This window comes from Danio rerio, chromosome 13 (genome assembly GCF_052040795.2).
Source record: "Danio rerio strain M-AB ecotype USA chromosome 13, GRCz13ab, whole genome shotgun sequence".
Classification (NCBI taxonomy): Eukaryota; Metazoa; Chordata; class Actinopteri; order Cypriniformes; family Danionidae; genus Danio; species Danio rerio.
The window spans coordinates 35,305,587-35,331,665 of record NC_141033.1 but is presented as its reverse complement, the minus strand read 5'-3'; the positions used below and the strand labels follow the sequence as shown (position 1 = coordinate 35,331,665).

The 26,079-nt window shown below is 36.3% G+C and overlaps 2 protein-coding genes and 1 long non-coding RNA gene across 6 annotated transcripts in view; 2 read left to right on the top strand and 1 right to left on the bottom strand.

Annotated features, from left to right (window-relative positions):
* The window catches only part of LOC147834238 (uncharacterized), a 92,648-nt gene that overhangs the window by 20,934 nt on the left and 45,635 nt on the right, over positions 1-26,079 (bottom strand). For all 3 annotated transcript variants that reach the window (XR_015506183.1, XM_087279560.1, XM_087279559.1), the window contains exon 3: positions 7,928-8,031. Coding sequence is in view for 2 of the 3 variants with exons in the window: in XM_087279560.1 (XP_087135686.1) it covers positions 7,928-8,031 (104 nt within the window). In the remaining variant the exon portion in view is untranslated. The remainder of the gene's footprint in view (positions 1-7,927; positions 8,032-26,079) is intronic.
* pdss2 (prenyl (decaprenyl) diphosphate synthase, subunit 2) overlaps positions 1-26,079 on the top strand; it is a 65,624-nt gene that overhangs the window by 4,513 nt on the left and 35,032 nt on the right. For both annotated transcript variants that reach the window (XM_087277787.1, NM_001002351.1), the window contains 1 exon segment: positions 21,235-21,363. In XM_087277787.1, the coding sequence (XP_087133913.1) occupies positions 21,235-21,363 (129 nt within the window).
* On the top strand, positions 1,928-6,059 carry LOC141376993 (uncharacterized). The gene is made up of 3 exons (XR_015506195.1): positions 1,928-2,595; positions 3,003-4,200; positions 5,407-6,059. It is a non-coding gene; the product is annotated as an uncharacterized LOC141376993 (long non-coding RNA).

Below are 26,079 nucleotides of genomic sequence, written 5' to 3'. Positions count from 1 at the left end.
AATCTGGGGTTGCCACAGCGGAATGAACCGCCAACTTATCCAGCATATGTTTTATGCAGCGTATGCCCTTCCAGCTGCAACCCGTCTCTGGGAAACATCCATACACACTCATTCACACTCATACACTACGGACAATTTAACTTATTCAATTCACATACTGCATGTCTTTGGACTATGGGGGAAACCAGAGCACCCGGAGGAAACACACGTGAACACGGGGAAAACATGCACACAGAAATGCCAACTGACCCAGCCAGGGATCAAACCAGCAACCTTCTTGGTGTGAGGCAACAGCACTACCTACTGCACCAAAACGTCACTGTATTAATTGACATAAAAGGGGAATTACTCAACTTATACATAGGAGCTTGAGAAAAAAAATCTAATTTTAGGAGAATAATTTAGTTGGAACTTGTACACATGAATCAGAACTGGTTGAACTAAATAGCATTTAGTGAATGAAGTTGTATACATTATTATATAAATTATAATAGCTTGATTTGAGTATAATAGCATGATCAGAAATAACAAGACACTAAAATGGGACACATGAAATGCATGATTAGAATTTTTCAGCAAGAGTTTAAAGCCATATTAGGGTCAGCGGCCAGGTAAATCACTGACATCTTCTTTTTAAACTATTCAGTTCACAAAAATAAATCGGACATCATATAACTAACATGCATGCATTCCTCCAGCCGTCATGGGGCCAATTTATGAATCCTCTATATAAGAAAAAGGCTTCATGAATATTGATTAGGTCACGCTGACGTTGCTTTGTAACCTTCTCGGAATGGTCCCAATTAATCTTAATGAACCAAGCCTTCACCATAGTAACATTACTTAACTGACTTTCCAACCAGTGCCAATTTACTACCATCTGCACTTCAGCCAATTAGTTGTGAGTAGAATGAGACTTGATTAATATTCATGAGCCAAGGAATTCCTCTGCTTGGATATTGGCACAATAATCCAGTGCTCATGAAAACCATGTGTTGTGAAGAAGCCTGTGACATGCATTCAAGTGTCTAGGAATAAAAAAAAACGAAGTATCACCTGAATATAGAGGTTAAAGATGCAGGTCATTATTATCCTGAGTGGCTCTTGGCTCTCAAAGGGCAAATTAAAAGACCACATAGAGGTTTTGTAAGTGTTTGCGCCCTGTTAATCATCTGAGTAATCTCTAGTGCTGACCTGTTCAGTTCGTTCATTGAAAAGCAAAGCAAGCTCAGTCATTTCTGTTATAGAATGGTTGATGGTCTTAGCTTTTGTTCAAGAGGGGATTTTAATGGTGCAAAGAATAAAATGATACATCAAACCATGTGCACCATTCAGACTAATCCTTTTAAGGCATGTTCATTGAGCCTGGAAGGCTTAATAAATGAAGCTTTTGTCCTATGTTGGTCTACGAGTGAATGTAACCTAATGGTTTTGCATCTTAACTGCAGGTGTCACAGGCTCAGTTCCTGTTTGGGGGCGATTTAAAAATGGGACACTTATTGAAATCACTTGAGCAAGGCACTTAACCTCTTGGTTACTCCAAGGAGGTTGACCCTAGAAGCAGTGTACTTAAATGACACTTTCAAGTAGCTCTTGCAAAATTTGAGCTGCCTCCCCCTAGTGGCTGCCATTTGCATTTCCAATCTGATTATGTGCAACTTGGAGACAGACAGTCATCTCTCTCTGATATTGTCAGGTTTTGATATATATATATATATCACAAATCATAAGTACAATGTGTTGCTATACGCACTATATCAGTTTACTAATTTATGGGAGTGACATCTGCATTCACCAACTGGATCGAATCCTAAAAGAAATGCTATTAATAACTCCTGAAAAAAGATCTGTGCAGTTTGTTTGGGATCAAACTGAAGAACTAATTAATGAAATTTAACAACTTTCTCATGTTTGCGCAGGAATCACAGGGAACAAGGCATGTCTTTACTCATTTGTGTTGCCAGATCTTAGGGGGGAAAGCAGCAATTAAAACAAATTCATGGTAAAGTCAAACCCAAACATTTTAAGGGGACCTATTATGCTTTTATAAGGGTTTAAACACAATTGTGTGGCAACAGTCTGTGATTGTAACCAGCTTCTACTGGTAAAAATTTAGTAATTTATTTTTTATAACTACATTTCATAAAAACTGTCTGCTGAAACACTTTGATGTCATCTGAAGGGGAAAGTGTCGCTTAAGAGTGACATCTCTCTCCCTCATTAGCACAGGACATTAGTCTTGTTTTCGAATCTGCCATTATGCTGACACATGGGCATTTGTAGCTCCACCTTTTTTTCAAAGAGGGTTGAGAGTACAATCTCATTTGAATATGAAGTGAAGGTCACCAAAATGGCACAATCTGGATCAAAGCCTACAAGGGGCAGTTTCAAAGACTTCTAAAACGTTATCCGTAGGGTATTTTGATCTGAAATGTCACATACACATTCTAGGGACATCAGAGATTTATTTTACGTCTTGTCAAAAGGGGCATAATATTACAAAATAATTATCATAAAAACATTACATAATGCACCTGGCTGCTTTTTTTAACCCCATAAACTAGATTCCTTACGCTCAAAGATGCTTATTACAGGGTCACGAAACACCAAAACACATTTTTTGAGCTGTTGACAGTCGTATATGTGTCCCACACTGCTAAAAACACTATTAGGACACCTATATTTCACTAAATAGTGTAAATTGGTTGTTTTTGCGTTATTTCAAGCAAATTCGTACTTCCTGTTTGAAACGAATTTTTGAAGCTGCGTCACGGTCATGACATAATAGCGTTATGTTCCAGCGTGCAGACTGGGCGTCTGTGCCAGAGTGAGTCTTATTACGTCTAACAGTGTGTTGCATTAATGCATGAGTAAGGCTTGGTTCAAACCAATCAGCGCGCTCTATTGTGCAACTTCATTAATATTCATTAGTGCCACCGTGTTTACACCACAGAGACGCCACGTTGTGTTGGCAAAACAAGCGTGAAGTGTTGCTTTTATAGTTTGGACATGGCAACATTTCAAGGGAACACTAACAAAAACATCTTTTGAAGATGATTTGATTTATAAATTGTTGTCCATAATGAATTTTGCACAAGTTTATTATTTCACTACTTTATTAAAATGTTATTTGTTCTTAATTCTTTTTTTTTTTCGACAATTTTCAGAAAAGCACCATTTTATCAGTCTGAATTCATAATAGGAGTATTTACAACAGTTTTGGTTACCATTGACTTCTGTTGTATTAACACAAAGCACTGAAACATCTGTTAGCACATATTTTTCCACAGCAAGTTGTACAACTTTGTGCCCATGTGAGTTTTCATTATTTTCATTTTTTTGGCTGAACTACCCCTTGAACTTTTTTTCTCTACCTGCTGTCCAACCGAATGACATACAGAAAGTTTTAAGAGGAAATAAAGACTGAGTGTTTGTGTGTGCGGTTGGTTTTAGAGGGAGAGAGAGAGTTCGGGAACCCTATCCGGCCCATCCAGACGACAGTGCTGGAAACAGTAGCCCAAGGGTGTAATAACCTATACACCTAAATCTGATATGACAATCCATTTGGGAGGGGACCCTGTCTTCTCCCCTCAGCGTCAGTGCAGATTCAGCCGTCTCCTAAGACGCGCCAAAGATATTTATACGCACAATTGCAGGGCTGGCAAGTCGGGCAGTGCCAGCTCACGTTCCGCTTCGCCTTTCTGTTCATTCTTAAAAAAACACAGACCTCAGCGAAGTTCAGAACAGTTTGCGGTTGCGCCAGGAGCTCGCAGAGATGTCCGTGACATGTCAGGGGAAGACCTTCACTGGATTTTTTTTTTCCACACACAAACACAGGCTCTGTGACAGGAGGTCTCAATGAGGTCCTCTTTGGCAGGGGTTTCTTTTCTTTTAAATGCCACAGACCCCCATATGATCATCTTCATGTTCAAGACCTTATTCTAAAATCTAGAAGCTGTTTTTTTGTATAACCGTCCAATTAAACTGTGAAAAAAATATATTCAATAAATGTATGGAGAATATTTAAAAATACAAAATTATTACAAACTTAAAATTAAAAATTAAATTTAAAAATATTTTTTACAAGCTGTATTACTTTCTTTTAAACGCAAAATATATTTTGAAGAATGTTGGTAACTAAATGGTTTCTAGTATAAGCACTGGTAAAAACGCAGGCATTGATGTGCTTTATATTGCACTGTAACGCCTGTTTCACACCGCAAGCGTCAGCGGCGCGTGAGCAGAGCGTGAGCAGCGCGTGTGTTTTCGGCGTCCATGTTAACAGATTAGAGCTTTCATACCGCACGCAGCAGCAGCGCGTCAGAGCGAGGCGTGAGCGTCGCCGAAGCAGCAGTGCAGCGATAGTTTCGGCGCTGGGTCTATTTTTGACGCGCTGCTCACGCTCAATTAAAGTGACAGTGCATTGAGAATGACCAAAACACATTGAATGACAGTAAAAACTAACAATTTTACCCAATAAATGCGTTAATAATGTCAAATGGTTTATATATAGTCATTCAAATGAACTTAAAACGATTAAAAACGGCAACAAACATTTATTTAGGCCCGAACTACAAAACCAAATGTAAAACTATTTTACTATCAGTTTTGCTTAAGTTGCACACTAGTGTTGTAGGAGAGGGGAAATGGAATATTTACGGGATTTGTAGTCCATAGCGAAGTGTATTGTGGGTAGTGTAGTGCGACACGCATGCTGGATTATGTGAGCTCGCTGTGTTCTGTGCAGCTAGCAGAGCAAGAAAGTTTTAATCGGCTTTGTTTTATGTTCACTCGAATTTTTCCTACCGGGAGCTGTTTGCACTGTGAATCTGACAACACGAAAATAAGTAAAAGAATGGCATGCATTAATTACTTTTGTCCGTCTCATCATCTGCACGAGCATGAATTAACGAGCTGTTATTCTGCCGCTGGACATCACTGAAGCGGAGAAATTAACACTAGTTTGATCATGTATAAATATCATTATAACTATATTGTATAAATATGATTATAACTAGGTCTACAGCAACCTGATAATCAAAAAACAAATGACATGATATCACAGGCGATTGTCTTCTGACTGTAGACACCTCTCATATAAGTTAGCTTGAGAAGCATACAGTACTATTTGATCTATAAAATTTGTAAAAATAAACATTTGCAGGTTAATGAAACAGCATAGGAGGGGCCTTGGTACAGATGAAAAGTTTAAAAAGTGTATTTGTATATAGAGGGGTAACTAGATAGAATAGACAGAGATAGGTTGATCTCAGCAGCAGCTGCCGAAGAGCTGCGCGCTGCAGACGCAGCTGGTGTGAAAGGCAAACGCCTGCGTGCTGCTACTGCTCGACATACGCGCTGCTCACGCTCTGCTCACGCGCCGCTGACGCTTGCGGTGTGAAACAGGCGTAATATTGGTTTGTTTATTGATTATATAATTTTTATTTGTTTATTAGCTAAAGACAGCCTGGGATGTCCTTAGAGTGTGTATGTGACATTTCAGCTCAAAATACCTCACAAATAATGTTCTAGAACTTTTTGACACTGTCCCTTCAAGGTTTTGATCCTAATTGTGCCATTTTGGTGACTGTCTCTTAAAACTCAAATGAGATTGTGCTCATAGTCCTCTTTTCAAAAGAGGGTGGAGCTACAAATCCCTACGTGTCAGCATGATGGCAGATTAAAAAACAAGGCCTCCAGTGTTAATGAGGGGGAGATCATCACCAATGGGCGAGGCTTTCCCCCTCTGATGACATGTACAAAGGGAGAATGTCAGTCAAGTATTTCTGCAGTTTTTATGAAGTGTGATAATAAAAAAATAATAACTACATTTTTACCAGTGGAAGCAGGTTATAATCACAGACTGTTGCCACACAATTTTTGTTTAAACCCCTTATAAGGGGATTTACACATAATAGGTCCCCTTTAAGTGATTGGGTAAAACTTTTGCTATTAATTTGTTTTCATCTGCTGCTTTTTCCCTCAAAGATCTGGCAACACAAATACGTGAAGACATGCCTTGTTCCCTGTGTTTCCTGCACAAACATGAGAAAGTTGTTAAAAAAAAAAAAAAAAAAAAAAAAAATATATATATATATATATATATATATATATATATATATATATATATATATATATATATATATATATATATCGTCACCTTAGAATGATAAGGTTCTATCTGCTTAACTTCTGAATGATTTTCAGATATTGAGGTTTAACGTTTTTGCAATTCATATAGCAAACAATATGTGTGTAAAAGTTCTCTTTCATACATTAACATGATAGAGACCCGAAGGGTTCTCTAAATGTAAATGATCAAAGTTCTCTCACATTTCCAAATTGGAGTAAAATAACCATGATAAATGCAGATAGAAACTTCTCATTCTGAAAAGTCATTTTCCACTTGGAATTAGAAAGTTCAACTTTGTTCAACTTTAGTTGATAAATGTATGTAGACTATTTAGATACATTTTTACAAAATTAAAATTTTAATTATATATTTTTACCAGTATGACTTTCTTCTAAACACAAAATATATTTTGAAGAACATTGGTAACTAAATGGTTGCATATATATATATATATATATATATATATATATATATATATATATATATATATATATATATATATATATATATATATATATATATATATAGTTTCTAAAGTATTAAGTTATAAAAACCCTGCTTTCTTGCTGGTGCCACCCAAAACATATATTATTTCAACAAACCAACTGCAAAACGCATAATATTCCAGGCGAACCGAGTGCAATGACGTAATGTTACATTTTCCCAATGACTTCATTCGCTTTGGCATTTTGATTGATATTTACAGCAGTTTCTTTCTTAGCTGTGAGGGGCCGTTCACAGGATCCACCAATGTAGTAAAAACAGCTTTTTGCAAATCAATATAATTTCATAAAAAAGACACTGTTATTTCAGCACACTATTGTGAATATAAACCTTCAATACGCTTTGCTGCAAAAATGCATGGTTCCACACAATTCATTCATTGATTGTTAACAAATTTAAGTGGATTGAACATAAATTAAGCTTCCCCTACCAAAAATCTCCAAAATTCTGTTGTTTAAGCTCATTTTAAAAAGTAGTTTGGTTTGAATAAGCAGCAAAAATATATTTTGGAGTGTTGTAAATATACATAAATATGTATACATGTGGCGAGGCAGTGGCGCAGTAGGTAGTGTTGTCGCCTCACAGCAAGAAGGTCGCTGGTTTGAACCTCGGCTCAGTTGGCGTTTCTGTGTGGAGTTTGCATGTTCTCCCTGCCTTCGCGTGGGTTTCCTCCGGGTGCTCCGGTTTCCCCCACAGTTCAAAGACATGCAGTACAGGTGAATTGGGTAGGCTAAATTGTCCGTAGTGTATGAGTGTGTGTGTGAATGTGTGTATGGATGTTTTCCAGAGATGGGTTGCGGCTGGAAGGGCATTCGCTGCGTAAAAACTTGTTTGATAAGTTGGCGGTTCATTCCGCTGTGGCAACCCCGGATTAATAAAGGGACTAAGCCGACAAGAAAAAGAATGAATGAATGAATGAATGAATGAATGAATGTATACATGCCCACCCATATAAAAAAAGCCCATCCCATCCCCAGAATCATCTGTTTGGTTCATTAGCTGTTTCCATCCACCTATTTTTATGCTCATTTTCGCACATAAAAAATGCTTAATAGAAAAGCCAAGACGCACATACATTTTGAAAAAGCTCATAAAAAAACTTTTTCGCACATGTGTGTAAGATGAGCTTTTCATCCGATGAGAAAAATGAACATAGGTTCATTCTAAAAACGCAGCCCTATATACATTTCTGAAGATCACAAATTATGTAGCCTGAAGTACATATGGCTGTGTTTCATCTTTAAAACAAATGCTACGGGGTGGTATAACGCCGTTCCTTTTCGCGCTTACCAGCTGACTGCTAATCTCTATGGAAGGCATTCCGGCTGTTACCAGTTCGTCCAGTAGCTTGCCATGTACCTCAGTGGACTTGAGATGCAAAGAGCAGTTGACCACTACGAGACAAAAGCAGAAGCCAAAAAATAAATGTAAATAACAGGGTTAGTATGTGGTAAAATCTAAAAACATGGTAAAAATTAGGCGAGGGCTTTTCTTTTTTGGATTGCTTTTTAAAACTGTCGGATGAGTTTAAAGAAGTGGGTGAGTGGGTCAATCTGTGCTTTTAAAAACACTATTGACTGGGTTTAGGGAAGGAGGAGGGTGGGTCAGTCAGTCAGTCGACAGTGGCCTCTGGTGGATTTACGCGAGAACAAAAACTGCAAAAAAATGAGCCTGGGTTGAAAAATGTGCATAAACTAAAATGGAAACACATTTACAGAATAAATTCCAGCATATGCATCAAAAAAGTCATGTGATGTAGTTTTCACAGATCATGTGATGACAAAAAAAGGATATGATGGGACAGCATAAATGGACAAACGCAGACTGACCACATTGTAAAACATTTGCAAGGTTGTGTTGGTTGATTCTAAAACCCCTTGGCCAAAATCTGTCATGATAGTGGTTTGTTATTATTACTTTTCAGAAATCACTATGCAATCATTGCATCTTTCAAAACACAGGTAATTTGTTATATAGGAAAAAAAGGCATACAGTTGCAGCAAATTATATTTTTATTTAAATATTTGGTGCCAGTTTATCAGGAAGGGATCACTGGATGGAATTGGTGCTTGCAGACGTTTTATGCGATATTCTAGTTTTGTGCAAAAGTTTAATTCTTGCACTTGAATTGAAACATAGCAAGTGTTTTAACTAACGCTGTTCCAAAATGAGTTTTACCTTGACCTACTGTCGCATGATGCATTTTTATCATAGAGTACAGAAACCTGTGAAAACGGCCCTTTAAAACGTTTCACACATACTAAGTGTACTTCACACTTCTTGTTCATGAGGGTCATAAACACTTTGCAGCTGGTCTGTAACGTTCCATCACTCTTTCATTCCCTCTTTCCAATCATTTCTTATCACCACTCGTCTTGTTTTAATGACTCTCTGCTCCTCCCTTTTGCAGTGGAGTGAGTTTGTGATTTAATGATGTGTGTGTGTGTGTGTGTGTGTGTGTGTGTGTGTGTGTGTGTGTGTGTGTGTGTGTGTGTGTGTGTGTGTGTGTGTGTGTGTGTGTGTGTGTGTGTGTGTGTGTGTGTGTGTGTTTGTGCGTGCGCATGTTTTGAGATGCAGGTTCTGTCGGATTGACTGATGGTATGTATGTGTTTTGGGTGGTGGATGTGAGCAGATTATTTCAGACCACTCTAGTCTGTCCTTTGTGTTGGTATAAATGTTAGCTGATCAGGACTGGGGAAAGGAGGATGTTAAAATCTGTGATCATTCTGCATATTGGGGTGTGTATTGAAATTGTTTAATGAGTGCATTTACATGACAACACAAGTTTGAGAGCTGTCAAAAATCAACTCATTGCTTATAACAAAACTTTATTTAATAAATTGGTTGGTTGGCGTAGGCATCAGAGTAAATGGATGTTCACACTGAACGATCCGTTTATTAAAATTAAGGTAACACTTTACAATAAGGTTCATTAGTTAATGCATTTACTAACATGAACTAATCATGAACAACACATGTACAGCATTTATTAATCACAATTAAACATTTACTAATGCATTATTAACATCCAACTCCATGCTTGTTAACATTAGTTAATGCACCATGAGTTAACATGAACTAACAATGAACAACTGTAATATCATTAACTAACGTTAACTAGCATGAACAAATACAATAGTAAATGTATTGTTCATTGTTTGTTCATGTTAATAAATGCATTAATTGACATTAACTAATGAACCTTATTGTAAAGTGTGACCAAAATTAAAATGTATTAAAGAAAAAATATTTAATGAAAAATATGCTAAAATAAGAAATGTTGGCATGGTAAATAATATATAATAATGATAAAATCATTTTAAATATTTAAATAATATACAATTAAGCATGCAAAAATTTTAAATCAAAATTTGAAATGTTACAATAACAAACATCTGAAACAAAAAACTAAGAAGACCAACGCAGAAATATTGTTTAAATGCATTTAAAGCTTAGTGGAATTAAAAAAAAAAAGAATGACAAAAGAACATAAAATTACTGAAATAAAATAGTGAATATTAAATGGAAAAAAGTAACTTAAACAATTTTAGATGAACAGTAGAAATGTTGATTAAAAATATCTGAAAGAAAATAATTGACAAAAAAAATGAGTAAAACTGACATAAAAATAAATAAAAGCTTAGTGAATTATTAGAAAAGAAATAATAAACGCATAACAATAACACTTACATTTACTAACTAACATTTAAATTTAAAAACAAATTCAAAACATCAGTAAAAATAATTAAGTACCACCAGAACTGTGAAATAATGGGCTCTCAGTAATAAAGGTGCAAGAGCTGTGGACAGTACCCACAATTGGCCCATTTCCACAGAGTGGTACGGTACAGTTCAGTCCGCTTTTATGGCCATTTTACTTTCAAAAAGTACTAAAAAGCAAACCGTACCATACCACTTTTTGGGTACCTTTTTGAAAGTGTACCTAGCACAAAAAAGGGTACCAAAAGGCAGAGCTAGATGCACAGCCGAACGCTGTTGGTTTACAGAGATACATAGCTCGTACACAAGCCAGGAGAATGAAAACAAAGGAAGCAACATTTTAAAATCCACAGCCGAGACATTACACTGTAATAATATCTACATATAATATTGAGCCATGGTCGACCCAAGCTCAAACAAACCTTGCCGTTGTCTTGATGAACAACCACAAAGCCTTGAAGAACAAAATCTGCCGTGTCCTAATGTTGTTTTATGAAGCTAATCTAAAAGCGAGTGTGGTTTTGACTTTCTCCAAAGAGCTTGTGTGGGTTCGCCACGCGTCTATATTTGAAATAATGAAGTTCTTGAGCAGATGATAATAATATGCAGTGCACGCGATTATTGAAGTGCTTCTAACATCCTTTCAGAAATAGATAAAGGAGCAAATAATTCCTTCAGCAACCTAAAGCACGAACAAACTGCCATGTTAAACTATTATCATCACCTTTTGGACTGTTATGAACTCAGAATGACGGAATTACTTTCTTACAAGAGGATACATGTGCTGGTGATATTACAGATGAGAGGTTTGCACTGACTGTTGGCATTTTGTACTATTGGTATCCTTTTGGTAGTGGAAAAGCAAGAATGATAAAGGTGACCCGTACCGACCCATACTGTACCACTCAGTGGAAACAGGCCAAAAAGGTACTCAATGTTCCTTAAGGACCATATTGGTACTTAAAAGGTATACTAGTATCTAAAAAGTACAAATGTGTACCTTTTGAAATTTTCAGGTACTACTGTTTACCTGAAAATCACCAATATGGCAGCTTTGGTGCAAATGTGTACCTCATAAAAAGGCACCCTCCCAGTGACGGCTCTCGCACCTTTATTTCAAAGAGAGTGTTGAGTTACTCTTAAACCGTTCATGACCTTTGCATGATAAAAGAACACAGCTTAAGCTGTTTACACAATCTACACAGTAGTGTGTTATTAACCATAATCTATGTAAGATGATCTATGTAACCACACTCATTGATTCCACTGCTATCAGACACTTTCTGGATTTCAATTTTCTCTCACATACAGTATATTCCTCGTTTTACTTTAAACATTTTCAGTCTTTCATTTATTCCTTCATTCTGTCATGAAATCTCCACCTCTCTCTTCTCTCTCTCTCTCCCTCTCTCTCTCTCTCACTCGCTCTGTGTTTGGTAGTGGGCGTTTCTGGGTGTCTTCTCATCTCGATTACCACAGTTGTGATTCATGACAAGTGACTCTGCCTGGAGACGGGATTACAGTCTCTGTCGTCACAGGAACCGCATTGTGTCTTATTGCCTGGCAACCGGAGATAACTGTACAATTACGATTGTTATACATCCTTATGACCTGCACACTACATCTCATATACAGCAAGTAGTTTGGCTTATATTGGCAATAAATACTCAGTTATTTAAGAACTCAGATGAACTGTTGAACTGAATAACTCTGATGACTCGTTCACTCACTGAATAGCAGGTTGTTTTTGCATTCTACCCTGCTGGCTTTTTTATAGATTTTTAATGTAATCACGCAGTAGATCAGCATGTTTAAAAAATGCCTGTCAAGTTAGAACTGGATATTTCAAAAATTGCATATCTAGACATTCAGTAAGTACACATTTAAATACATGCCACTCAAGTTAAATAGGTTACTTAAACATATATGCATTTTTCCTGCACTGTAAATACAAATGCAGTGCTTAAGTTGAAAAAGCTAGAGGTAGAGCTCTAGATGGTTTATTCCACTGCTGTGTCTTGCATTCTTAAATGCAAAATTATCATCTGTAAGAGCAGCCTCTTTCATAGATCTTTTTGAAATCAGTTGGGAAACCTCAAAAACATACTTCAACATACTATACGGTTGAGTGCAGCTGGTAAACTGAACTTGGTATGACTCCAACAACTTTTGTTCCTCTTTAAACTAGTAGTGATATGTTACAGCTTACAGGTAAATATAATTGACAAATACTTAAAAAAAAAAAACAGTCTAAAATGTCTATTAGGGCTGAACGATATATCAACATAAAAATAAAATCACATTTGCTATTTAGCAAAATCCGTGATTGTCTTGCACATCATCCGAATAAAATGCGAAGTTGTGATCAGTGGTAAATTTCCTCCAAAAGCCAGAGGGCACTCTCTCATGCGAGAGTCACCCAGTAAAAATCAAAATGCCCCCAAGAAAAGTAGGATAAATAAGATATAACTGCTTTAATTCGATTCAACTGGATTAATAAACTCATGACCACGACAACATGGTTTATCTGAGTTCCTCTTATAATTTGTTTGATAATAAAGTAATGATGCAACACATTTTTCACTGCTTTAGAATGCAATGATGAAATATGTTGCATGCTTTTTTTCTGTATAAGAAGATGCATCATTTCACAGAAGGACTTCATTTAAACACTCGACTGGAACTTTCAAGTCATTTTTTAAGAGGAAAAAGAGAAGCTGTGCAACAGCTGTCAGTATTGCAGAATGATTATTTGCGATTTGACTACATTTACATTTACATTTAGTCATTTAGCAGACGCTTTTATCCAAAGCGACTTACAAATGAGGACAAGGAAGCAATTTACACAACTAAGAGCAACAATGAATAAGTACTAAAGGCAAGTTTCAGGTCTGTAAAGTCTAAGAAGGGAAGTATTAGTAGTATTATTTTTTATTTATTTATTTTTTTTGGGTACAGTTAGTGTGATATTCAGAGAGGCAATTGCAGATTAGGAAGTGTAGTGGAGACTAAATAGTTAAGTTTTTAGTCGTTTCTTGAAAGTAGCGAGTGACTCTGCTGTTCTGATGCAGTTAGGGAGTTCATTCCACCAACTGGGCAGATTGAGCGTGAGCGTGAGCGAAAGTGATTTCTTCCCTCTTTGGGATGGAACCACGAGGCGACGTTCATTCACAGAACGCAAGTTTCTGGAGGGCACATAGATCTGCAGAAGTGAGAGCAGATAAGAAGGAGCAAGGCCAGAAGTCACTTTGTAGGCAAACATCAGAGCTTTGAATTTGATGCGAGCAGCAACTGGCAGCCAGTGCAAACGGACTAGCAGCGGAGTGACATGTGCTCGTTTAGGTTCATTGAAGACAACTCGTGCTGCTGCATTCTGGAGCAGTTGAAGAGGCTTGATAGAGTTAGCTGGAAGCCCAGCTAGTAGAGAGTTGCAGTAATCCAGTTTGGAGTAATCCAGTTTTATCACTGCATGATAATATCACATGCAATATTGCGCATAGTTTGGCAAAGAACTGGTTTTGTGGAGTAAACGCTGGAGGTGCTAGAGCTGATTACAGAGCTGGCTTTATGCGATTTATCGTTCAGCCCTAATGTCTGACTACACTTGAATATGTTAGCTTACTGTATCTCCATATGATCGACATTTCTGATGTTGTAAATTTGCTCAGTAACTCCCTTTATATGGTGTTGTGTCTGTGATGCAGAGAGCTTAGATTCCAACTCGGTGAAGCACAATTTCTAGAAAAAGACATAAAATCAATGCAAAATCAAGGTAAAATGGCCACGTTTGCTTTAAATAACACCATTAGTAAGGTTTTGGCCAGCATTTCGGTGGTTCACTTCAAGTGCTACCTTCTCATGTCTCATATCTACAAAAAAAGACACAAATCTGAAATGTTTAAAAGGATGCTCATTTCGGTTAATTTTGCCAACCGACAACTGCCGCTCATAAACCGAATATTAACAGTTAACTGGTCAGATTAATATTAAATGACTATTTAATTAAACAAATAATTAATGTGTCTATTTTATATCTGACAATTTAAATATTAAAATACTAATTTATAATATAAAATTAGCATTTTAAAATACTAATTTATTTTAACATGCAAACATATTAACAACAGAACATAACAACTAATAATAATAAATATGTCATTAGGAAAAGACTGAATCAGCTGGTCTATTGTGTAAGAGTGTTGCTGTCGATGTTGTTATAATTGTAATATTTAATAATATTGTGATAACTATGGATAACTTGAAACAGAAACCACTGGTTTCTCCTCCTTTAAAAGTCTCCATAGTCATCTTGACAACACAAACATTGCTGTCACCTCAACAGAACCCTGCCTCTGCTTTCACTTGATTGGAGAATGAAAAAGATGCGACTGACATAAGGTGCTTTTCTGAACAGGGCTGACTTTTATTTCAATCAGCGAGCACACAACGAGCAATGGCAAAAATGCGAGGTGTGCAGGGTGCATAAGCATTATTATTATTATATATAATAATTCTATTTATTATAACAAAATAATATATTTTTATAATCAATTATTTGATACGATTAATCGGTTAAAAACACACCCTTTTGGTTGACAGTTAATCGATTATTTTGAGCATCCCTAAAACAAACATACCTGGAGTAATAAATTTCAGATTTGCAAAAATGTATACAGCGCCCTCTAGTGGATTTATCTTCTGAAACGTTTAATAAATGTACCCAGAGCAATGTACTTTTTATGTTTTGCAAAAATGTTAAGGCTAAGGCACATATTTCTAATCAGCCAGGGTTGCTCTGTTGTTCTCAGACAACTTTCCTTTAAAAAGAAACTTGGATATAATCTTTTTTTTATTATCATTTCTTTTTAGAAGAGGAATTTATTCAGTATTAATAAGCATCTCTAAAATGATCAAAATGCAAAAAATCTGTCTCAGAGTAAAGAAGCCTTTGGCCATTTGTGCTTTTGTGTTCTTAGGAGGTAATTAAAAGAAAGTTATTTGTATTTTATGTACATTTTAAATGAATAATAGAGCCGAGTAAAGGGTCGGTGGGGTTGGACGCCATTCCAAAGAAGCAACCGGCAGCCGTCATACAGATGCAAATTAATCATGATGTTGAAAGGCAGAGCAGCTCATAACAGTGATGACCTCTGCCTTCGAGACCCCCTCGTGGAGCTGTGATTAACAAGCCCGAGAGTGGCTTTGTGTGTCTGTTTCCTCCTCCGTAACGACACTGAAAGATGGAGAGATGGGAGGTGAAAAGAGGGCGAGACTGTATTGGAACGACATGCTGGCTCGTTAGTTTGACACCGTGCATTTCATTTAAACACAATTAGGATATGGCGAGGACAGACAGTCATGCACTCACATAGAAGGGACCTTTATTTTCAGAACATTTCCAGATGACAGCATTAGCCATACTTTAGTTTTACTCTCATGAATGACTTTTGCTTCTTGTTCAAATTGCTTATTTAAAATAAGTTTAAACAAAACATGCATTTAGTCATATAGCAGACGCTTTTGTCTTACAATTGCGGTGGAGTGAGAGAGAGAAAGTGCTCCTAAAGGTGGTTTTGGTTTTATTGAGAGGGGTCCAGGTGTTCTCTGAAGAGATGGGTTTTTAGTTGTCCTGTAAAGGATAGCAGTGAATCCGTAGTTCGAGTGGGAATGGGAAGATCATTTAGTCAGCATTAGGGTTGTAACGGTATGAATTTTTCACGGTATGATAATCGTCTAAAACAATACCACGGTTTGACGGTTTCGCGGTATACGGTATGTTACAAAATAATAGAACAGTGAAGCAAATTTGACTTTTTCCAAATAATATATTTTTAGTTACTATAAACAACACCACTTACAATGAACAAATAAAAATAAGAAAATAATAAATAATGTGTCAAAGTCCAAATAAAGTCCAAATAAACATGGTGCAAATCCTCAGTAAAAAATAGATATAAATATTTACTATACTATAAATAGTTACATAACGAAACTAGATTCAATATGGAACATCCTTAGGTTTTATGTGCCAGCATGGATATGGTTGTCTATCGATATGGATTTGGATATGGTTGTCTGCAATGCAGACAAACAGCTGCACCTTCATTTGTGTCTTTTGAAAACAGCAAGAGCAGCAGTTCGTCTTTGCTGTGTCACTGTTTTGTCATGTTTCTGTGCTGCTGTGCATGCAAAAGTACTTAGTATGAGAATTATTTCATGCAAAACTTTTTTTTTTTTGCGTTTTATTTAGCCGCGCATAAATGTATGCCTATCTCTCATTCCGTGTTGTTCAAAAAGCTCAGTGTTGGTCCACAAACAAAAGTGAAACCTATGCTTATTGGTTGTGATATAGCGAGTTTAAACCAATCTGGGCATGGAGGAGGGACAATGCATCAATGTATCATGTCTGATTTGTCCGGAGACACAGTGACGAGCGTTTCTTTGTCAAATCAGCGTTGTCAAATGTTGATGACGTAACCGCACTGATTCCGGAGCCTCTGAAAGTCCACGAATGTTATGTGATACAGCACTGGAAAGCTGAGATTCTCTTCTTTATGCCAATCTTTGAATTGTATGAATGGGATCAGCGGATCAAAAGTTATTAAACATTTAAGAGCAATACTTATTTTTAGTCGCGGGCGGCTGTCTCGGTCTTTAAGGGTTAAAACCGTTAATATGCAATTGTTCATGGTATGATAATCGTGCACGTTCAAATCGTGGTAAACCGTCATACCGGTATATTGTTACAACCCTAGTCAGCATGGAACATTGAATGAAAAGTGACTTCTAGCCTCTCTACAATGGCACCACAAATCGGTGCTCACTCCCTGACCGGAAGTGCTGGAAATGCTGTAGGTCTTGACGAGAAGGTGGAGGTACTGTAACAGCTGATTCTAACAGGATGTCAGCGTCAACTCTTCCCATTCACTTTGGAACTGAATTGCCGAACTGAATTGTGGATCCATCGAAACTGTTTCAGTGGTGTTTCTCGCTGCAGAAGTTGGGACTTTCTCAACTTTTCAAGTGCCAAAGGAAGCGTCAGCCAATCAGAATGCTTTATGCAAATACACCAGGCCAGACAGTAGCTGATTGCTGACTAATTTCATTGGCTGACGCTGCTATGACCATCATTTCATCCCCAACTTCACACACGCCTGTGAAGCGTTGACGTTGAAGCCCCGTGCACAAGAGGGGGCAGTTCCAGTTGCTATCCTTAAGGCAAGCATCAGTGATTTGAACTTGATCCGAGCTTCAAACTGTAACCAATGCAGCGAAATGAAGAGAGGTGTTACATGGGCTCACTTTGGCTCATTGTAGACCAGATGAAACACTTCTTTTGTGTTTTTTTTTGGAGGGACAACTTAACTGTTTTATGTTCAATCCACTTAAATTCATTGCATAAATGATAAAGTAAACTTGTGAGGTACCAAGCATTTTTACAGTGTAGGAGCAGTTGTGTGCACATACGTATTGTGTTTCTGTTTGTTTTTAATATTAAACTTGCGATTGATTGGCAACATTTGGGCTGTTGCATATTTTAAAAAAGGTGGGCAAGTTAAAAGAAGCTTAACTTTTTTTTTCTCATGTCTCCAAACTCTTTTAATGTATTCAACTACTGTGTATCTATATTTTTGAAGGGATAATTAAACATAATTAAAAAAAATAAATATTCTGTCATTATTTATTCATTCTTCACTTGTCTTCACTTGTTTGAGTTTCTTTCTCTTGCTGAAGATATACTGAAGAATGTTGGAAAGCTGCAGCCATTGACATCCATAATATTTTTTTGTTTGAAATTGAGCTTATACTCGCGTGCCCGGTGTCTTTCTTTATTGCAATTTCTGCATTTACCCAATGGATGTCAATGGCTGCTTTTTTCCCCCAGCATTCTTCAAATTATCTTCTTTTGTGTTCAAGGGATGAAAGAAATTAATAAAAGTTTAGACCCACTTGAGTGTGAATTAGTTTTTACTGCTGGGTTAACTTTCCTCTTAGCAAAAAAATGCATTTTTTGTCAGTTTTTTTTTAACTAAATGTCTTATATTTTATGAAAAAAGTGTACAGTAAGTGGTTTGTGCCACAAAGTCACAATTATAGGTGTTGTAAGTTGCTACAGGTTTGCTGTGCTTTTAGTGTGGCACTATTTATGGCATCTTTTTAGTCATTTCATATCAATTTTATAGGGCCCTACTGTGTTGTTGCTAAGGTGTTCTAGATGGTTGCTTAGTAGCCCCTAAAAAGCTTCTGTGGCTGCAGTCAGATAACAGCATAATACTCTGAGACTAATCCACTCTGAAATTGTTCATATGTTTCTTTACTTTGTTTTATTTTTAATGTTTTTGAAGTTGACTGAAATTGTATTTTTTTTACAGCATCTACTTTTCATTCCAGATTAAGGTCTTTTTTCACACTTTTTCCCAGTTTTGAATGACATTTTCTATGATTAACTTAAGTGGTTTTCATATCCAAATTCTAGTGGTGGTAATTAATATTTTGTTATTTATGTGTTAAATATTATAAAATATATCTAAAAAAATATTAACTTTAAAAAAATCATTAAGGATACAGTTGTCAGTCCATTTTTACTTCATGAACACATTTTTATATGTGGTATGTGAAATGTTTACTATTGCCAGATTATTATGGAATTTGATTATTTCTTTAAGTTTTATGTTGTCATCTTTATTTACAATTTGATACACACATTGTACAGTCCATTTATGTCTACTCCGAGTTTAGATATGAATGTTATTATATTATATGAGTTCTAAACTTTCTTTTATTTAATTATTTACACTTTAAGTTTGCTTTCATCTCTAAGGTTCGTGGTGATATTCACAGCTCCGATTAGAATAGAAATGGGATGAACTTTATTGCCTCTTTCACACAGACAGTATTCAAGCTGTTCCTGGCTGCTGTTGTAGAACAGGATATTTTGAGAGTCACACCTGCTAGTAAATACAGTTATTAATTTCAAACACTGTGTGAATGTACTCTTGTCCCTAGATACGACTTGTGGTCCCTTCCTGAATATCAGTCTATTTATTTTAAAGTCTATTTTGAAGTTGGTTTTTCAGACCTTTCAACATGTTTAGACAGATCCTCATCAACGCATATCCAGTTTCACTGTTTTGTTGAATACCTACACCATTGGAGATATTTGATGAGTGATACATAGACTAGTTTGATTCTTGTAACAACACATACATAAAAATGGTCATTTTAGTTGTTCCTTTATGCATTGAGTATCAGAGATGAGCAGAACATTCTGTTTTAAAGCAGATCCTGGAGAAATCTGACAAAGTGTTGCTGCTTTTGACCAATATAGCTCTTTGATTAGCTGATGAATCATATTTCTGCTCTTCATAGCACTCTTTCTACACTCTGAAGTGTCTGAGGGAGACAGAGTGCTGAATTTTTTACACAAAGTGCTGATCAACAGTTAGCCTGACTTAATGCTTTATTAGGAGAGGGACCATATATGGTAGCTTCATTGGCATTGATGACTTGACTATGAAAATAAATAATATCTGTTTAATTGATTCTCACAGACAAAAAATGCAAGTGGTACTGTTGCCTTGGAACATTTGCTTTGGAAATACTACTGGATGTAGCTGTTTTTATTTTAAATGTTTTTAGAACCTTTGGAAAATGTATCATGGCAATGCCTCAATGGATTTGGACATGCAATATTGAATCACCATGGTATCTTTTCTTGATATATTCTCCAATAATTATAAAATAGCATTTATATTTGGTGCAGAATTTTCTGTTCTAATGTTTGAAGTCATTTTGAAGTATACTGTAAACTGATCATTGATCAATATGAGAGATACAATACAGCACGATTCACAAATGTTGTTCTAATTCGAGCTTTCAGTTCATCAATTAATCCTGTAAAATATATCACAGTTTCCACAACAATATCGAACAGCACTTCAGTGTTAAAAATAACAATATGTGTTTTGTCTTTTTGAGCACTAGATTATAATTTTAGGATGATTCAGATATGGATAGGGCTGCACAATGTATCATTTCAGCATCGATATCGCAATGTGTGGATTCGCAATAGTCAGCGCAGGATCTGCAATATCAAGTTGAGTTTACAGTTGAGCAGGAGTAGTAACCATGATGGAGTAAAAATTTATCCTTTTCATGTGTTTTAAGGACTGTGACTGCTTGAGAAATTCAGAAGAGCTTCAAGATTTATTAAGGAACAAGAAACTGTATCATTTGTAACTTAAATAAAGGGTAATCTGGCAGAATTATTAATAGGATGAAGACTATAGTGTTATTTTACATTTGCGTATGAAATGAATGCTACTAAAAATGTACAGTAGTGTATATTTTATTCGTTTAATCTTTGCTTTGATGTATTTATCAGTGCTTGAAATTTGCATTTTATTTTTAAACTCAAATGATTCAATCCCCTTCAGAATCGTCACAATAGTTTGCTTTCCAAAATAAAGCAATCTGGTTGAATTGTATTTATATCGCAATATTTATTGCAGAAAAACGAAATATAAGAACGTCAGATTTTTTTAAATATTGTACAGCCCAAATTCAGAATTATGTGACACTGAAGACTTGATGCTGACAATTTTGATTTGCCATCAAATGAATAAATTAAAATTTTAATTATATTAAAACAATTAAAAGGATGTTAAATTACAATATTTTAGCAATTATCTATATTTATTTGTGAAATTCAAAAACCAATAGAAATGCTAAATGTCATGCATATTGAATTCAAATAAGGTTTACTGGTTTTCCTATAAGTGTGGGTCTGTTGGTTTTTTGGGTTTCTTTATGAGATTTCTCAATTTAAAACGTGTGTTATGTGATTTGTAATTAAAGTGTTTTTTTTTTTTAAATAGAGGATTTGTGTATGACAGCCGGAATAATCTTCAGATGCGAGGACTTGTTGTGCTGCTAATGTCAAAAGCTGCCGGTCCGAGTAGCAGTGACCCGATCCATGACAGTATGGTCAGCGGCATCTACCCCAGGTAAAAAGACCTTTCTTACTCATTTACTCCCCTTTCTCAGGGTCACTGGGGCTTGAACAGCTTCAAGCTTTGGCCATTAGTGAGAAATGATTGCACACACACACACACACACACACAGACACACACACACAGACATGCACAGAGAAAGAGAGAGAAAAACCAGACTGAAAGATGTTTCAAGTACAATAGAAAGCTGAGTATAAACGGCAGCTTTTGTAGCATTGTGTTCATAGATTCAGTGACAGTCTTTAAACCTGTAAAACTTACAGTGTCATATTTGATATGTGAAACGTGAACATGGTCAACCTTACTGAAAAACCCACGGTACAGAATCTACTACATGCCTGATGGTGTCTGAATGATCATTTTTAATACAAAAAAAAAGTATTTTAGCATAATTCTAGCCTTTTGTTAGCCATGATTACTGTTAAGTCAGCTTTTAATGAGGTTATGTCTACATTATGTGAAGTATTTGTATAAATACTTTGAAATGTGTGCATCATAATTGAGCAAGATTTTGAGCAATGTTTATTTGTTGTCATTATATTACATATCATTTTATTTTTTGCCTTCATCATTTAAAACTAAAGAGCTTTGATCATAAAATTAAGCATTTAAGTATCATCTTACTAAGACATATTAATGGCAAGAAGATACTCAATGACAACTGATATTTCTGTGCATTTTATGTAAGTCGACTGCTATACTGTTACAAAAATCTACTTCTATTACAAGCAACGGACAATCGATTTACATTACAAGCTACCTGAATTTCATCAGACTTTTGGATATATTAAAAACATCATCTGATCCCCATTTACTCTGATCCCTCAAAGCGACTGAAATTCCTACATTATGAGTGTTTTTTTTTTTGTAGTTTATAAATCATTTTAAAGGATTTTGTATTAAGGTCCCCAAAATGCTGTTATCTTGTATATGAGAGACCAAAGCTTTTAAGACTTTACTCATTTTTTACACTGTACAAAGCGATTAGTTGGCTTTACTTAAACCGTGTGTGGTGTTGGGGATGTTTCATCCACTCTGGGGTGATTTTGAGTTTTAATTTGGTCACAACTTTCTCTTTGGTTTAGCAAATGAAATGATTTTTTAACAAATCTTACTTTAACACATATTTTAGGCAAATTTACAACAATACACTCTGGGCAAATTTAATGAAAGGGTAGTAAATTTCAACCAAACAAAACGGTTAAAAAAGTGAGTAAACCTTTATGCCTCAATTAATTAAATGAATTATGTATTATTAGAAATATCAAGTTAAGTCAAATCAACAGTTCCAAATTACAAAGTGTTTATGCAATTTTTAAAATAAAGTCAACTTGTCGATACTTAAAGTAATCAGTTTACTCATTTATTTTTAAAGGTTCAACACACCCTGGATCCTTTTTGAGATTTTACACAGATTTGTTTGTGTGTGTTGAGCATCAATTAAGACCACGTTAGCACTTGTCAGCTTTAATTATGGGTAAAACTGGAGTATTTTGAGCTAATTTTCAGTCAGCCAATTTTATCTTCCGGGTTTAAAATCATCAAAATCGGTGACATAGCGCTCATCTGCTAGTGGAGTGATGACACGTAAATTTCTCATTATTATTCAAAGCTGTGTTTTCTTATCCTATGAGAAGACCATGCTTCCTAATTATTCATGAGAGCACGTGTTTCCGAAGGCAAGACAGACCTGCCAAAGCTGCGAGACCCTATGACTGGGTGAGACCGCGTCCGTGCACAGCAAGCAGTATATAGCCCTTGATGAAGGGTTGTATGTGTTTGTTTTCCATGATTCACAGGGTTTGTTGCATGTTTTTCCCCGTGATGCTGTCAGGGTCGATACAGCAAAACTGTTGGTTTGCAGCAAGCATTTTTGTAGAATTTCATCATTTGAGTTTGTTACCATTCAGACACAATCCCTTTACCTGTGCTGCTATGTTTGCACATGTTTAAAATTTTCCAGATTACCGGCAGGGCTAAAGGTTGGAATAGATATAGCAAGAGACCTGCTGCACTGCTATCCACTGTGTCTGCATTCAGACCTGAGGATTAAGGAGGAGAGAAGTCCTCCTTATTTATAGTGTTTACATGATTATCTTTATAATGACAATATGAAATTACAAATAACAAATGTAGCAGGGCATTAAAATACTGTTTATTTCTTTGCATTTTAACTTTGTAAACTAAAATAATCTGTCTCCTCATGGTTTGTGTCTCATTTTGTGAACCAACTGACAAGAGTTGTTTGCTCCCCTCTTTTTCCCCTTCACTGCCGGCCACACCCATTTCTCCCTCCTCTCGCAGAGCTTCAGAAGCTTTTTTTTTAATTCTGAGGTAGACTTGAACCGAAAGAGGGGGGGTTTCATGGTCCTTTAAAGTAATAAATCACTTCAGTCTTTCTGCTTTAGAATTTTATCTTTAAATCACTGTTTCTTGCAGTTTCAATTAGGGGTGTCAAAATTAATCGTTTCTTCGGTGCCCCGCGATGCAGACGCGGACAATTCGGTATCGGTTCAGTAAAGACCATAACCAGTTATTACTGACGTCATTTACCTCATATGCGCTCTGTCGTGAGGGAGGCGAGCGCGAGTATTTACAACGTTCTAACTACTTAAAACTCATAAACTGTGCACAATTTCACTGAGTGTGTTTACTGGATCAGTCTTTCACTGACATATACAACAAAAGCCCTTAAATGAAATGAAAGTACTCCATTTCTCTCTCTCTCTCTCTCTCTCTCTCTCTCTCTCTCTCTCTCTCTCTCTCTCTCACACACACACAAACACACACTCAGACACACAGTGGCCCATTTGACCTGCTGGCATGACTTTTCTTCTCCTCTCGGCTGTTTTATAGCGTTACTTCTGGATACAGAAACGAGCACGTGTCTGCAGAGTTTTTTCCACCGTGTCTATCATACATCAGCTGTGAGATCGCCGCCTGCCGCTTATCAGTATCAGTATCACTCATCTGTGAAGGTCCAATCGCAACCGTTTTTGTTGAGGGTGTGACCAATCAAAGAGGTGTAGGGGAACTAGACAAGGATCAGAAATTGAGCTGGATATTTATATTTGTTTATATTATTTGCTAAATGCTCGTGTTGTTTAAAGGTACAGTTTATATTTCTGACTGTTTGTATTAAATGACAAAATTGTATTACAAATAGTATATAAATATAAATATATTCATACATTTTAATACAAGAACTGCTGCTGTGAAGAAAATATAAAACTGTGTATGAAAACCGTCAATGCACCGTGGTGCACCGAAATATCGAATTGAACCGAATCGATGGCATGATAATCCGAACCGAACCGTGAGACTAATGTAGGTTCACAACTCTAGTTTCAATATAGATCAATTGTGAAATTTACTAACAATTTCTTAGTAATAATAGTTTTTACTTCATTTTTTTGTGTGTATGATATATCATCCAAAACGTAAAATATGCGTATGAAGACATTTTGAGATGTTGCTTTCAAATATTTTATCTAAACAACTCATTTTATGCTCTCTTTACACACCGTTTTGCTTTCAGTAGATGCATTTTAAAAGAACAGATTGTCCATGAAGTCTCTCTAGGTCATGAAAAGTCAAAGTAATTACATAAGAATTTGGAAAAGAGTTAAATGTTGTTTAAGCAACAAAAACTACTTTTGTGCCTCCTCTGCTGCTCTGTGGAGAAGTTTTTGCAGAGAAACAAATCTAATACACTCGTTGGGTATTGTGTTACAGCAGACACTGTTTGTTAAAGTTGTCTTCAACTCTTTAAATAAAGTTTGCCTGCTGAAATCCACACCCTGATGAAGGATATTCAAGCTGCAATGCATGGGTTGTGGTTTTTTAACTGTAGCCCATTTTGTAATATAGGCATTTTAATATCTTTACCTTGTTATTTCAGTTTTTTTTTCAGTAGTGTTAGATATCATTTTAGGAGTATAGCATGTCACCCCGCAGGACATGTCAACTTCCTGAAAGTATTTCATGTCAGCGTATAAACGCTTGCTTGTGTGTGTGTGTGTGTGTTCATTGGTGGAGAGAGATTAATAATAATTAAATAGAAAAAAGAAGACTTATTCTTGGCCTGCATCCGAGCATCAGGTTTAGAGAACTTTTTCATTTGGACACCTTGAAAGCTACAGGCTGCTGAAGATTTTATTCCCGAGGTTCACATTTCACATGAGGCGATTCAGAAATGAAGCCGTTTTCTCTTTCCAGAAGTGAACGTATGAAAAAAGAAAATATATGTCGTTTTTAAATGAAGAATTGAATTCAAAGTGATCAAGGTCTATCTATGGTAATGGTAGCCATATTGTTGCACGCATGCATAATAGACAGATCATCGGAAACATGAAATAAAAGAGTGCAGGGTAAATGGTGTCTAGTTATGGACACACACTCATTTTGCATCTCAGAAGTACTCCTGCTCTAAACATGCTAGTGTGTGCGCGCAAGTCCTTTGGCTGCAGTGCCAGGGAGTTACCAGAAGCGGCTGTTGTACTTGGCAGCGCGTGAGTGTGTGTGTGAGCTGTCTGAATGAACTCTTTCTCTCTTGCGGAGCGGGGGAAGAGTGTGTCTCCTCCAGTTTTTCCCCTTATTCTCTTACTTCTACAACCTCACGTTTCCCTCTAAACAGGAAGTGACCTCATAGTTCCACAGCTGGGAGGTGGATGTCATGGAAACAAGGTGGTGATGTAGTTGTCCTGAGAC